Source organism: Ziziphus jujuba, chromosome 5, assembly GCF_031755915.1.
Source record: "Ziziphus jujuba cultivar Dongzao chromosome 5, ASM3175591v1".
Taxonomy (NCBI): Eukaryota; Viridiplantae; Streptophyta; class Magnoliopsida; order Rosales; family Rhamnaceae; genus Ziziphus; species Ziziphus jujuba.
In genome coordinates, this window is record NC_083383.1 from 9,873,925 (window position 1) to 9,889,710 (window position 15,786).

Here is a 15,786-nt window from a genome sequence, read left to right on the forward strand (position 1 = left end):
TGAGAATAATAGATCAAATAGCAATTGGAATTTGTATAAGAATGTCCACGAGAATCCAAAGAAAGTGATCAACCCCGGAATTTCCGTGCTTATGCATCTTCATTCTAAATGCTATCTTGATACATCCACATGTTACACAGATAATCGTAAATATATGTTTTTTTTCCTTTTCTTTTTCTTTTTGGGTATTTAGAATTAGATATGTTTGGATTCGGAATCTATTTTTAAGGAAAGGGAAAGGAAAAAACATAGGAAGAATTTTTAGTTTTCTTATTATTATTATTATTATTTTTGGAAAAAACAAAAATGAGAATAAAATTAATGTTTATGTTCTTTATATATATATATATATATATATGAAAATATGTAAAGACTTTTCTTTCTTTCTTTCTTTCTTTCTTTCTTTCTTTCTTTCTTTTTCTTTTTTTCTTTTTTTTTTTTATAATTTCATGAGTGGAATCCAAGCAGTAAAAACAGTATTTGTTCTGTTTGTCCAATGAACTTCCAAGAGAACTTTGTTAAAGCTGTCTCATATTTCCTCTGCTGACCAAAGAACTACGAATCTATATACATTAAAAAATGTGCACAATTATAAATTTATTAAATACATGGTTCACACCTGATATGGTTGAACTTGCCATTATCCATGGAAGTAATGTCAACTCTGTTTCTCTCCGTCTCGAATTTCCTTTCCCTCCTCTATATTTCTGAGGGAATAAAAGAAAAGAAAAGAAGAGAAATGTAACTTAGCATTGAACATATACGTGGATAAATATTTGTCCAAATTTAATTATTATCCCAATACCAATATCAATATCAATCAGGCCTGGCAAAATTTCACAAGACAAGATAATACGATACGAACCTATACGGTAATTTATAGATTTGGATTGATGATATCGTATCGGATCCATATCAGTGTCATCCAATAAGACCCAATAAATTAACGGATTTTAACGGATGCAACACAATAAACCCATTAAGGAGGGATATTTTGGCAATTATATAAATTTTATAATATTAAAATTACTTAATTTATTATTAAACATGTATTAATTTGTTTTTTTAATTTAATTTTTAAAAAATCTAAAAACAAACGAAAATTTTTGTAATTTTTTTAAAAAAATATGATTTTATTATTTTAAAACTAAGTGAAATTTAAATTTTCAAATTTGTATTTATGGTTAATGGGTTAATAGGTTTGGTAATGGATTACAAGATAATTTATCGAATAAATTCAGGTTTATCTATATTCACACGAAAGCTTAACGGATAGTGTTTGGATTAACTTAATTTCACACGAACATGACACAATATGACACGAATACGATTTAACACGCCATATGTCAGGCTTAATACCAATACCAATACCACTTCTCTCTATTGCTTTTATTCTCTTTTTTTGCTTTTTTGTCTTGAAAGTGGTTTATTATCTATCTAGGGGTGGGCAAAATCCAATTCAACCTGTTTAAACCAACTAATCCAATCCATTTTTAACGGTTTGGGCTGGATTTCTTATATAAATGGATTGGATTGGGTTCAAAATATCATAAATTTTATGGATTTGATTGGTTATTGGATTGGAAATACAAACCCAATCCAATCCAATCAAATCCAAATCATATATTATATGATTAAAAAATTATATATTTTGTATATTTTTTTAATTTTTATATATTAATTGTTAATATATATTTTTTAACATATCTTTAAAATCCCCAAATGAAATGAAACCCTAAACAACAATCTGCCTTATCATTATGTTGACTTGCTACCGCCACCACCACCATAACCATTAACCAAGTTTAGATCATCATAGCCATCAAAACTCACAGCACAACATGCTATTAGTTGCTACTCATTCTTTATTTCTTTGCTTCAATACTTAGCTATCAGTTGCTCATTCTTCATTCTCTACTTCAAGACTTACGGAAGCTTCACAAGCAACACTCATTATGTACTTCAATACTCGGCATCATCTTGATGTTCTTTCTCAGCTTTAAAACTCTTGGTTTGAGTTTAAAGCTTCAATGGTTTGGATTGGATTCTTTTATTAGGCAAATCGAAAGAATGGCCTTGGCAAATATGAATATCATTCCAATCCATACCCACCCCTAATCTACCCCATCAAATATGAATATCATTCTTCAATCTTACATCTTTTTTTAAAGAAAAAAAAAATTAACGGCATGATGTTTTGGGCTTGGCAATACGGCAATCCCATCTATGAAGCGTCAATTTTGTTCTATTAAAGATTCGATGTTAACATCTAATCTCATTCATTTCCATCTTAATACGCTTGGAACAAAACCTATCAATTTCCTTTTTGTTCTATTAAAGATTCGATGTTAACATCTAATCTCATTCATTTCCATCTTAATACGCTCGAAACAAAACTATCAATTTCCTTTTACCATTTAATTGGAATCATCTAATCTCATTCATTTCCATCTTAATATGCTTTAAACAAAACCTATCAATTTTCTTTTACCATTTAATTGGAATCTTGTGTAACATCCCACATCGGTTGGAGAGGGGCACGAAGCGGTCTTTATAAGGCTGTGGATACCTCTCCCTTCAAGACGCGTTTCCAGCTTTCGCTGCGAAAAGTAAAACCGTGAGGGGGGCTACGGCCTGGAATACCCCAAAGCGGACAATATTTTGATTGGGCCTGGGAGGCCCGGGCCAGTGGGACTGGCAGGTTAAAGAGGTAGGACCTCTAACCATTAAGACGCGTTTTGACAAAACCTTGAGGCCAAGGGGGAGAGAGGGAGTGAACCCTGGGCCAAAGAGGACAATATCTTGATGCGGGTGGTACTGGGCCGTTACATCTTGGATTTTCAAAATAAAATAAAAAAGTTAAAATAAAAAATACATATATATATATATACATGATCTGTTTATAGTGTGGACAGTCCATATATCGACAATGAATATTCACGACAGTTTTTCAAAAATCATCGTTAATATTATCATACAAGAATAATATTGACGATAAATTTTTTCAAAAATCATTGTCAATACTTATAATTCATATGTAAATCGTCCACATGATAGAATTTTTCTATATATATATATATATATATATAAAAGATAAAAAGGAAAAGGTAAAGGAAAAGAAGTTGGCCAAACTTTTGACCTCTTTTCTGAGTACATGATGGTTGACTACAGTGTGGGAGTATTGAACTTTGGCTGGCCCATTTGTAGTCTTAGACGTTGCCTTCCAAACTTTTGGGCTTGTTTGTATTTAACTTTTTGTAAAGCCTGTATAATGTTGAACCTAATGGATGTTCGCATTTATAGATACCGTAATACCATAGATGGATCAAAATATAATTATGAGAGGGAATAATTAATAAAATGATGCATACTCATAGGTGACCAACCATCCTTTTATCAAAGAAAAAAATACATTTATAGATAACCATCCATTCTGCAACATGTAAAAGTAGAGTTAGTAGAGTTAGACCATGTCATTTTCTTTCTCTTTCTTCCTCTTTTTTTCTTTCTTTCTCTTTCTTTCTCTTTTTTCTTTTTCCCCTTGTTTTTAATTTTTGTTTTGTTTTGGCCAATTTTTTTACTTTTTCTTTGATTTAACACAGTTTGGTGATTGAAATATAAAAATAATAAACAATATTTCAAAAAATAAAATAATAATAATAATAAAAGTTTTTTTCATATATAATAATAGTTAATTAATTAATAATAATTAATAAATTGTAAAGAAAGCCCGTATAGTCACTGCACAGAAGCATGAATCACGGCCCATATGCGGCGGAGACTCAAAGGAGCCCATGTGCCTTCATTAAACATTTCTTCTTCTTCTTTTCTTTTTTTTTTTTTCGTTTTTTTTTTGGGGGGTTAAAATTCATCGAAAATTTATAAATATTTATTTAAGATACATCACATTATTAAAACTTTAGCAATTAAATAATCTCAAACCTCATCACAAAAAATAATAAATTGATATTATTATTGTTACTATGACAAAATAATAAATTGAGCTTCTTGCATTAATACTCTTTGAGCTTTTGTCCTTTTAGCAATTTGTCTCCTGAATTTTACATTTTTCACGTCTACTCTCTAATCTTTACGAATAGGGTTGCACAACCACAAAATGTTAAAACCATTTATTTCCTGGTGATATGCCCTTTTGGTTTCAAAATTCAAAGGCAAATTAGGTAAATCACCTAATTCTTTTGTTTGATATACCTAATTGCTTTTTTCCCCTCAATTCCAAGCTTTTAACATGAATTTAATTCCAGATTTTACTTTTCATCTTTAGTTTCTATTGACATTCTTTTTTTTTTTTTCTTTGATATTCTCTATGTTCATGACCTATGCATAATTTGTGAAGATGTAGACAAAATAAAATAGTGGTTTTAACCTCTTTTGTGAACAAGTACTAGGGAGCTTTGGAAGTTGAACAACCCCAATATGGATCTTGCCGATCTCTACTATGTTTCACGCCCACTAGCTTACCTTCATGCAAATATTAGAGCATTAAGTTAAGAGGATATACTATTCAACTAAGTGTTTCAGAACAAATCTTCATCTGCTTTTGATTAACAACAATTTATTATCAATATGATTGTTGGTTGAGTTGTCTCTGCTTATGACAACTATTTATGCAGGTAGCGCAACATGCTTCAGAAAGTGGGAATGATAAAATTGCTTTCAACAATGTGGATCAATGTCTAAGGTAATTTATTAAGATAACTAATACAATTGCCACACACATCTCCATTGTATTGAAGGAAAAAAAAACAAAAAAAAAAAAAACAAAAAGAAAAAAAAAAAAAAAGGTTAAGATTATGTGCCTCTTTTTTCCTGCATAATATCAGCATCAAAAGTTAAGAGCTTGCATTAAATTTTAATAGACCAAATAATCAGGCTTAAAATATATATAAAATAAAATAAAAGAGAGAGAGAGAGAGACTATTGGATTTGATACCAGTAACTATATAGGTTTGGTAGGATATCATTAAAACCAGTGAAAGTTCTTTTCGTGAAACACCTTGGTGAAACTTGATTCCTTGCTTTTGCACGCATCATGAAATAATCCCAACGTTAGCTTCAGTCAGATTAATGGAGGCACATATTGGTGCTGCCCCGGATTCATTATACGGATGGATTGGAATAATAATTGCTGAAATTTGGGATGGTGATGAAAATAATGGGTTTTAGCTTTAAGAAATAGAATTAGGTAATTTATCTAATTTATCCTTGAATTTTGAAGTCAAAAGGGAAGCACATGAGTGGTACATGTGTTTTAATATTAGAAAATAAACTGTGTTAATGTTTTATTCTTATGCAACACTATTTACAAAGGCTAGAAAGTAAGGGTGACAAATATAAAATTAAGGAGCAAATTGCAAAAACGGTAATAACTCAGAAGGCATTGATGCAAAAAATCCTATTAAATTGATACTTGAAAAAATTACCTTTGTTGCCAACTTTATTCCTATTATTATTATGAAAAATTAAAAAATATGAAAAAGAGAACCATATTGTTTCTTTTATTATATTTATATATAGATATATAGATATATAAATATATATATATATATACATATTTATATTTATATTTTAAGACAGTTGGAAAAGAAATTAAATTATGGAATTTATTTAATCAGAATAATTGAAACCATTGATTGCCAACTTTATATTTAGATGTCCACATCTGATACACACATTTACAAGTATACAAACAATAGAAAGACAGCTAATTAGGAATTTTTATTAATTAGTTTGCATCTGCTTGCTAACTCAATTCAATCATTCAATTAAAGCATATAATACAAAGTAGTCCTTCTAAGATTGTCCCACCTAAAAGCTTATCTAAATCATATACTACTCAGATTACATCCAAAGTTCCTTATTCTCACCAAAAATTATCAAATGGACGCTGTTGTTTTATAGGTTTTGAGAATTTATAAGTTCAGTAAATATCTTAATACTAGTCTTAATAAGTAAATTCGAAACTAAGTAATTAAGCACCTGCAGATGCACCATTAATGCAACAAACTTTTTTCATGAAAAAAAAATATATATATATATATATATATATATATATATGAAATTAATTATAAAGATCATGCATTTAGTTGATTTGAATCATTCAATAGGTCAATCTGGATATAATTTGATTAATTATTGTTCCCAAATTAATTAAAGAAGATTTATTAGACATTATATAGTGCATATATTTTCTTCTTCTTCTTTTCTCCAGATATTAGACATATTACATAGTTCAGAGATGAAATTGTTAGAGAATAATTAAAACAAAGATTAATGAGACAACCAAAAGTACATAATGTATTTTGTAATTGTACTTTATAATTAATTATAGCAAATAAAGAATGATATTGAAGCTTAAAAGAGAAAAAGCAACAAAATAAGAAATTTACATTAGATTACTCCTAGAATAAAGAAAAGTTTCCACATGCTTGATGCAAAAATAGAGTACCAGATTGTGTATATGATTTAGAATCATATTTTTATAATCTGCTGGCTGTACAAATGGATTAAGTGGAAATTAATTAATTTTTGACTAACCAATATTTCCATTATGCGTAATTTCCTTTTTCTCTCTCTTTTTTTTTTTTTTAAAGAAATATATACGGCAGGCATTGAAAGTATATGTTGGTGCGTGTATATATACAAATACAAAGTCTCTGCCAATTAATTTAAACTTCGTTCTTATTCAGCCAAAAAATCTTTTGGTGATGAAGATCAATAATTATAAATTATTATTAGAAGAATATGTATAGTGAAATGAATTCTTTATCCATTATAATAATTAATAATTAATAATATTTATTCCAAAGGCACGTATGTTTAGATATATAACGAGGAATTGCGATGTTATTTCAATGGAAAAAGTATATATATTAAACATTAACAAACTAATTAAGATGATAGTTGACTATCAGAGAAATATGTGAATTAGGAATTAATTCTGCAAAAGCAAAAATCTTTTGCTCTAAGTTTTGATAAAAACGTGGCTGATAATATCATTCACATAGTCTGGTAAAAAGTCTAATAAGATTGTTTCCAAATGTAAAGCCGTTTTATATCCTCAAAAAGCAACTAGATAAAAGTCAAGGATCATATATTGACTCTAAGACATGATAATTTAAAAATAAAAAAGACTTTTTGCAATTATTTTCATCAATTTAAGGCAGTAAACAAAGATTAGTTATACTGAAATGAAATAGAAGAAACTAATTAAACTTACATTAAATGAGAAGGAAAAGATATTAAATGTGAATTATAACAGTTGGTATTTAAGCTACCTAAAATGATCAAATAATTAATTGATGGTAGGATAAATCTAATTTAACAGAACCAGCTGATTTTGAAGATGATTTTAAGCTGCTGTCTTTGCAAATGGATTTGAAGTGCGTTTTTGACTAAACCATATGGATACATCAAGATATCCACAGAGTCTGCCAAACGCTGCTTAATTTCTATCTCTGACAATAGTATATGTTTGATGAAGTAGAAGAAGAAGAAAAATTATAATTAATTAGCCTAACATGGTGTACCCTTTCCTATTAGTTTAATAAGAGTTTAATTGTTTTTTTATTATTATTATAAAGAGAGTTTAAGTAATTAGGTATTAAGAATACTAATAATAATCCGAAAGCTGGTGAAGTGAATTAAGGATGCCATACGGCTCTCAACAAACCCAACCCTTGTAATTGTTATATTTTTTATTAAATGAAGACACAGTCACTCACACAGCCATACATGTTTCGAATATTATATATATATATATATATATACACACATTTAAATTTAAGCATTGGGTTTTTAATTAAAAGTTTAAACAATAACTGGATTTGAGTGCGGATCACGTTACGCCACCATTTTTTTTTTAATTTTCCTAATCATGAACCTTTTATACAAGCTAAATGTCAATTCTCTCTTTTAAATTTTAATTTTATTCACATAATATCTACTCATACGCATTAATTTCTAGCTATATAATTTCATATTAAATGTTTGTAATATTTTTTTAATTTCTATATTTCTTTTTTAAAGTTTCATGATTTGGGTTATTAGAACCCAACCGGATTCCGGAGAAAATGAATGAAAATTATATGCAATTCTAGCTAGTTATTGGACAGGATCAATGATGATTCCATTTAAAAAGCTTTGTAAAATTTTTATATGCTACATGTTTTCAAATTCTACAGCTTTTTTCTCATTAATTTCTATTTATTCCATTTTCCTCACACGTGTTGCAAATATGCAAATCTAAATAAATTCTCGTAAAATATATAGTTTAAGTTAATACTTTTTATCCAATCATTTTGTTTTTTTCCTGAAAGACAATACCAACATTTTTTTCCCTTCGACAAAATGTTAAATATCCATCCAAAGGCTAAGTAGAATTTTGAATAACTATTTGCGACTTAATGCTTGCATTTGATACATTCTGACACTTTGTTTCTTTTAAAAAGAAAATTATGGTAGATTGAATTCCTGATCTCATTTCCTTTTGGTTCATTGGGAAGAGAAAGTATCACATGAGGATGAGGTGTGTTCTTGGACTCCTAAATATGCTTTTTCCAAGACCACCAATTACAGTGAAAACTTAAAAAACCAGATTAAAATACAAAAAGTAGGAATACTAGTACAATTGAATTGTACGAGGTCTCTTTGACTGTTGGGGCGGTTTGAATTGGAAATTAAGGCGGTCATATGCATACATACACAACTCACTGACAACAATAACCCAGAGGAATAGATTAATTTATAATTTAATCTCTTTCAGCAAAAAAAAAAAAAAAAAAAAAAACTCAAAATCTCACTCCAATTCATTTCCAGTCACCAAGCCCCATCTGGGTTTAAAGCATTTTGTCCTTTGAAAAAATAAAAATAAATTCAAAAAAATTTATATTAGGCTACAACTTTGGGATTTAACTAACAGACTTTATTTTTTCAGTGGGTCTACGATTTTAAATTCTATACCAACATATTCCATCTTATAGAAATTAGAAAATAGAAAAATGAGCTTTTAAAAAATTCAAAAACTGAAAAGCTTCAACCCCTATAAATTCAAAGTACCCAATCGTTGTGTTGACATTAGCAAGTAGGCCATTCCAATCCCAAAAGGGAAAAAATATATATATATATTGTAAAATCTGCTTCAACATCATGGATTCAAAGAAGTCTAACAAGATCAGAGACATTGTTAGGCTTCAGCAAATCCTAAAGAAGTGGAGAAAACTTGCTAATTCATCAAAATCCACCACCATTTGTAGCAACAACAACAACAACAACAGAAGTGGAAGCAAAAGCATCAAGTTCCTGAAAAGAACGCTTTCTATATCAGATAAAACAATCTGTGAAGCTTCAAGCATTTCTGTTCCCAAAGGCTATCTGGCGGTTTGCGTTGGTGAAGAACAGAAGAGATTCGTTATTCCAATGGAGTATCTGGGTCACCATGCATTTCACATCCTGTTGAGAGAAGCAGAGGAAGAATTTGGGTTTGAACAGGCTGGTATTTTGAGGATTCCATGTGAGGTTTCTCTGTTCGAAAGTATATTGAAGATGGTAGAGGAAAAGAGAGACCCTTTTTGCTTCAAGAAATATAGGCTTAACAAAGAGGAATGCGGCTCATCTGATGCCCAGATTTCTCTTTATCATCATCCTGAGAGCCCAATGTGCAGATAGTTTTGAAAAAATATGTTCATCTCCTTTTTTTTTTTTTTTTTTTTTTACCCACTTTGATTTAGAGGGAGGCTATGTATTTGAGAGAGAGAGAGAGAGAGAGAGAGACAGAGAGAATAAGATGTTATGGAGATGTAAGAGCAACCCCTTTTGAGAATCAATGAAGAAATTCATCAAAAACGATACGGCTTGCTTTTAGTATCTGTGTTATGATAACCGATTTCAAATGTTGCATTTTTTCAGGCATTCAAACAGGTACAATTTGTTTGATCTAATCCAAACATGTTATGGTCAATAAACATGGATTTTAGTGAAATTCTGTTTTGAGTCTTGTTGATGAGGCCAATGGTCACGAATGATGGTATATTTGACAATTCCCTTTACTTGAGAATGTAGGCAAAGAAATGATCGGCGTTTTAGTGATATTTGAGAGCTGATTGTATGGTGATTTGTAGACTTTGTGCCCTTTAGAGAGGTTTTGTTGCACTTCTGCTCTGTTTGGGGCTTAGTTGGGCCCCATTTACACCAAACAAAAAAAAAAGGTGGGGGGAACAAATGCTTTAGAGTTCAGTTACCTTTCGGCTGCCAAATAATTTTCAATTATGAATATAAATTTGTTGCGGATGGATATTTCCTTTTTAATCCTTCTCTCTCTCTCTCTCTCTCTCTCTCTCTCTCTATCTTACAAAGCTTTGGAACTCTAGTGCAATGAATGTTAAATAGCTGATTAAGTGCTGGAATGGACTATCCCGGTGATGAAAATTTGCATTTCAACATAAAAATCAAGGAAAACATATACCATATTGAATTCATTTCATTTATGATAGAAACTTCTTGTGTTATTTTAATTTACTTTTATATGTAAAAAAGTCTTTCGAGACTTGTCCAGTAAACCAAATGAACCACAAAAAGAAATGGCAAGCCAAATATATTACATCTTTTTTTTTTTTCCTTATAAATAAATAATTGCATCATTTTTTTTTTTTGGTAAATAAATATATTACATGTTGCAACATCTTTTACATAAAACCCTTTAATAAATATTTTTCCAGTTCAACATTAACACAGAAAAAACCACATAAGATAAACGAGTCATTTCTTGAAATTTATTAAATATTAAATACTACAAAATAATCTCTTTTTTTTTTTTCTTTTTTGGTAACAAAATAATAATCGGTCTTGAAAAGCAGAACAGTTGATAAAAATATTTTCAATTACAAGACAACTTTAATGAAAAAGATCTCTAGACTTGATAAGGAATTTAGCCTTTTCTTTTTCTTTAAATTTTTTTATTAATCTCATTTATCTCCTCTAAAATTTAATTTAAATACAATTTCGTTTTTACGATTTTAAAAATATTATTACTTTCCATCCTATTTCAAATAGTTTTATTTTTCTATTTTATTATTTCATTCATACTTTTTCAAAAAATTTCTTTTATATCCCCTAAAAAGATATAAGTTATAATTTTAAAAATTAAATTAAAATTAACATAAATTTGATGAAATATTAATTTATTTATTTTTGGTGAATTGGTCAAAACTTTAGCCGTGATAATGACAATGTGGAAAGTTATATGTAGAATTAGGTTATGAGCTTTGGGACTGAATCATCTAATGGGCAATGTATTTAGTATGAAATTCTGAAATGCAGTAGGAGTTTTAGGACCTTGGACAGTTGAGTTCAGAAGTCAGAAGCAATCTCTAAAATATGAACTCCAATGCATATTTTATATAATATTATAGAAGCTGCGATTCCATGTTTAACTCTTAAGCAAACTACTTTCAACTTCCACTTGTTTAGTCCGCAATTTTGCCAGCCCTACTACCAAAGCATCCTATGCGTTTTTGAGTTTTCGCATTTTAATCAAACACATCAAACTAATAATAATGGTTCCACTTGTATAAATGAATTTGAAATGACACCCAAATTATATCTATTATTTGTGCTGGATATTCAACTTTTTACTCAACCCATTATGAGCAAGCAAAATCAAAACTTGCCACTAATATTGGTTATTAGATTATGAGTACTAGATTTGAGAGACAGTTTCTAAACAGTTTACACGAGTTTCTTATAAACATGTATGCCCAAGGGGTTCATACTACCATTAGGATCGAAAATCAGGATTCATTCTATTATAGCATTGGAACACGATATTGCTGGTAATATGATATAATGAATCTGAATAAAAATTGTATCAATAGACCATCTAATGGGTCTGTTTATGAATAAGAAATATTATATTGTCCGAGTACTGAATATTTTCTTTGTCATCCTCCTTTTCCCTTTCATTTTCCCAAAAACACATGTATAACCTAACAATATTATTTTACAGCTATTTTGCACAAATATCAAGTTAAGCAAAAGAGCTTTATTTTAAAATTCTCATATAGCGCATTCCACATGGTCACATTTAATTCAGGCTTTGGGAAGTATAACATTAATGTCTCAAGCGTGACTCATCAAATTCTTTTCAATTAAGCCTCAGAAAAAAAGGCAATGCACGGTGTGCAAAATGTACAGATATAAAATTATTGTTTATTTCATAAAAGGTGCTGAAATCAACCCCCCCCCCCCCCCCCCTTTTTTTTTTTTCTTTTTTTTTAATAGTGATCAAATAAGGTTGTATGGTAATCAACTACCCCGTGATTCAACCGAAAACTGAAAACTATCGAGAAAGGAAGATGTTACCCTGCTCGGCAATTTAGACACTACCACGTGCCAAAATAATATAATCATAATAGAAAAGATGGCCCTTTTACTTTTCAGTTAAAGTTTATTTCACTTTCATTGATAAAGAAATACAATTGATTAATATCCAACAATTTGGTTTTTCTATACGGGTAATATGCAAAGTTACAGATGTACTTGATGGAACCTTCTTGAGAGAAAAAACAAAAAAGAATCACATAGAAGGAAAAACTTGAAGCTGTTCAAAACAGTAAAATAAAACCCCTTGCAAATCATAGTATTTGGATAAATCCTACTCACAAATATAATCATTTTACCAACCTGCAATACTTAGACGCTCAAAAGGATAAGTCTTCACCATCATTGTAATTTGGGAATGTAACACATTTGAAAACTTTGCACCTCGAACACAAGACATATCCAATCTGCAGCAAAATGTGGAGAATGAAACAAAAACTTTCAAATCATTCTGTTCCATGAATTTCCATAAAATGGCATCATGAAACCGTAGGATGAATGCATGCCAGTCAATAGACGTATGCAACACAAAAAGGAAGGCATGACGAAGAAGGAAAAAAGAGAGGAACAAAATAAGGGTAGGCAGGATACACTGCAAATAGTGCATCAATTGAGATTTAACAGATAAATCAAACTTTCCTTAGAAAAGATAGGACTCAACAACATGGCATGGAGTATGGTGTGATATTCCTACAACATAACAGTTTTCACACTCCACATGATCCATTTTGCCACATAAAGAAGAAACATATGGATTTAGCGAACTAAAAAGGCTTTGTAGAGCAATTCTTGGAAACTAGGAATTGTACTCCTCAATTTGATTCCTAAACCACATGTTTAAAAGCCATAAGCAGATAGCATATCTAATGCCATATCATACATACTCAAGTTCATGCCATGTACAACTACAATTTTTTTATGTCACTTTTCACCTTGCCGCAGATATATTTTGATTTGATAACCATAAAAATGCAATCCCATCAAGTCAATCGAATTTCATAAGCTTATAAAACAAAGTGCAGATTAAACCAACTTACAGCTCTGCAAGATGGACATCGCCGGTATATCCGATTGTTATCAGCTTTCACATTGGTTTTTTGCCCTCTGCAAAAGTCACAAACTAACCATCCTTTACCATTGCAAGGTTCACATAAAATTCCTGCATCAGCCTTCAAAGCAACTGGACCAAAGTGAGACACTAGGATATAATGTAGCAAGAATATAGCATAAAACAGCACAATATTCAGATTGAGATCATTATCCTACTCCGTTTTAATAACATGATTTAAGTCCTTCAAAATGAACCCAAATTATAAAAGTTAAAAATTATGATCTACCAGCCAAAATTTCGGCGGAAAAAAAAAATTCACTAGAAGAAGAAGCTCAATAGAATTTTTCTTTTTTTCTTTTTTCTTTTTTCTTTTTTTTTTTTTGGCTTTTTTTCTATATTAATCTATTTACCTACATGTTTTATACATTTAAAATATCACAGAGCAAACAAAAGGACAGCACACGATAGACCCACGGAAGAATTCCATTTATAAATTACAGTTACAAAATAAACTAACCCACAAGAACCCACGTTGTTCACTCAAGCTTTTAAGGAATACAAAAAAGGAAGTGAGATCGAGATCAAATAGCTTAGGTAAACAAATGGGCAAATTATGAAGCTCAAAAAAATGAATGAATACCGGTTGTTTTTCTTGGACTCGAACTTGCTGGAGGGGTGAGCAACGTGCAGGCTTCAAGAATGTCCTGCTACTTGACGTCTTTGGTGCCAAAATTCGTGAAAAGTTGAGCTTTAAGGAGGGCATCGCCATCGCCATTTGAGCTCAGTTCCTCACAAGCAACTGTGCTAGTCTTACCAGCTTCTTTTTTCCCTGGTTATCCCGTTGAGACAATCTGATGGACGAGAATTTCCTTCGTGTCAACAACTAAATTTACGAACCAACCCACCCTCTCATCTACAAAACCGCACCTCAATCTTCTTTTAATATCAGTTTTGCCACTGAACTTTAACCATCATTTTTAAAGTCCAAACTCAGACAAACAAAAAAAGGAACATTCTTCAATCCTCCAATCAAAGTCACTTGGATTCCGCGAAGAAACACGAAGATGAATCTCTTATTAACGAGTTTGTTCTTACTCTTCTTCTTCTTCTTCTTCTTCTTCTTCCAATCTTATTCCGTGCTTTCCCTTCGTATGCTTGAAGCTGATCCATGCGGTCCCACATCGCATCGGGACCCACGAACTCTCCGCTCTGATCAAATCACGATCCTCATCAACGGCTTCTCGGAGTCCCGCATCCCTCTCCTCCAATCAATTACCGCCGCGTATTCGGCCTCCCCGATCGTCTCGGCGGTGCTTGTTCTCTGGGGAAACCCTTCCACATCAGCCCAAACCCTTGAAGAATTGGCCCATAATCTCACTCTCTCCTCGTTCGGCTCCGCAGCCATCTCTTTGTTCCGCCAACCTTCCAGCAGCCTCAACGCCCGGTTCCTCCCTAGACCCACCGTGGAGACACGCGCCGTCTTGATCTGCGACGACGACGTCGAGATCGATTCGAAGTCCTTTGCTTTCGCTTTCAGAATATGGGGAGCGAACCCTGACCGCTTGATCGGGTTCTTTGCCAGATCGCACGACTTTGATCTGTCGAGGAAGGAATGGATCTACACCGTCCATCCTGACAGGTATTCGATCGTGCTAACCAAGTCCATGATATTGAAAACAGAGTATCTGTTCCAGTACAGCTGCGGTGGTGGGGCCGCGATGCATCGGATGAGGGAGATCGTTGATCGGATGCGGAATTGCGAGGATATATTGATGAATTTTGTGGTGGGGGACGAGGTGAATGCTGGGCCCATTTTGGTAGGGGCAGAGAGGGCTAGAGATTGGGGGGATGCTCGTAACGATAAGGATGACATTGATGATGGACGGCGAGGATTAATGGGAGAGGTGGCTCAGGTGGGGTTGAGTAGTAGGAGAGGTGAGCACAGGAAGAGGAGAGGGGAATGTATAAGAGAGTTTCATAGGGTGATGGGAAAAATGCCGTTGAGATATAGTTATGGGAAGGTAGTTAATTCAGTTGGTGAACAAGGACTGTGTCAAAAAGGTAGGAAATTGGTCTTTTGTGATCAATAAACGAAAAAGAATTGACGAAATGTAAAAAAAAAAAAAGGGCAAAAACAAACTAGATTTTGGCTATTTAGCTATTTATTATTATTATTATTTTTAATAACAGGAAAAGTAATTTGTTTTGATATATGAATTACCAAATGCTTTTTATTAGTATATAAAGAAGAACTTCGACTTCAAGCTTGTTAAAATTTACAGCATAACTAAATTTGTATAATTTGGTAATAAATAATCAAATACGGATTTTGGAGGCTT

The 15,786-nt window shown here is 31.5% G+C and overlaps 3 protein-coding genes across 3 annotated transcripts; 2 read left to right on the forward strand and 1 right to left on the reverse strand.

Annotated features, from left to right (window-relative positions):
- Positions 1–9,055: 9,055 nt before the first annotated feature.
- Positions 9,056–9,999, forward strand: LOC107429949 (protein SMALL AUXIN UP-REGULATED RNA 9). Its single transcript, XM_060817704.1, has one exon. It carries the CDS (start codon positions 9,169–9,171, stop codon positions 9,685–9,687), a length of 519 nt encoding a protein of 172 aa, XP_060673687.1. The 5' UTR covers positions 9,056–9,168; the 3' UTR covers positions 9,688–9,999.
- A 2,438-nt stretch (positions 10,000–12,437) lies between these two features.
- LOC107429936 (uncharacterized) lies at positions 12,438–14,437 on the reverse strand. Its single transcript, XM_016040714.4, has 3 exons — positions 14,088–14,437; positions 13,434–13,565; positions 12,438–12,803 (listed from the first exon to the last, which is right to left on the reverse strand). Exons 1-3 carry the CDS (start codon positions 14,220–14,222, stop codon positions 12,717–12,719), a joined length of 354 nt encoding a protein of 117 aa, XP_015896200.1. The 5' UTR covers positions 14,223–14,437; the 3' UTR covers positions 12,438–12,716.
- Positions 14,438–14,507: 70 nt separating this feature from the next.
- LOC107429929 (glycosyltransferase family protein 64 C3) lies at positions 14,508–15,664 on the forward strand. Its single transcript, XM_016040704.4, has one exon. The coding sequence runs from the start codon at positions 14,512–14,514 to the stop codon at positions 15,535–15,537; it is 1,026 nt and encodes a 341-aa protein (XP_015896190.3). The 5' UTR covers positions 14,508–14,511; the 3' UTR covers positions 15,538–15,664.
- Positions 15,665–15,786: the final 122 nt, after the last annotated feature.

What these genes read in the sequence shown, in the direction of transcription:
- LOC107429936 (XM_016040714.4), bottom strand. Translation starts at nt 14,222, where the DNA reads ATGGCGATGGCGATGCCCTCCTTAAAGCTCAACTTTTCACGAATTTTG. An exon ending in GAGTCCAAGAAAAACAACCG is followed by an intron (nt 13,566 to 14,087) that starts GTATTCATTCAT and finishes GTTGCTTTGAAG; the next exon opens with GCTGATGCAGGAATTTTATG. An exon ending in GATGTCCATCTTGCAGAGCT is followed by an intron (nt 12,804 to 13,433) that starts GTAAGTTGGTTT and finishes ATTTTGCTGCAG; the next exon opens with ATTGGATATGTCTTGTGTTC.
- LOC107429929 (XM_016040704.4), top strand. Translation starts at nt 14,512, where the DNA reads ATGAATCTCTTATTAACGAGTTTGTTCTTACTCTTCTTCTTCTTCTTC.
- LOC107429949 (XM_060817704.1), top strand. Translation starts at nt 9,169, where the DNA reads ATGGATTCAAAGAAGTCTAACAAGATCAGAGACATTGTTAGGCTTCAG.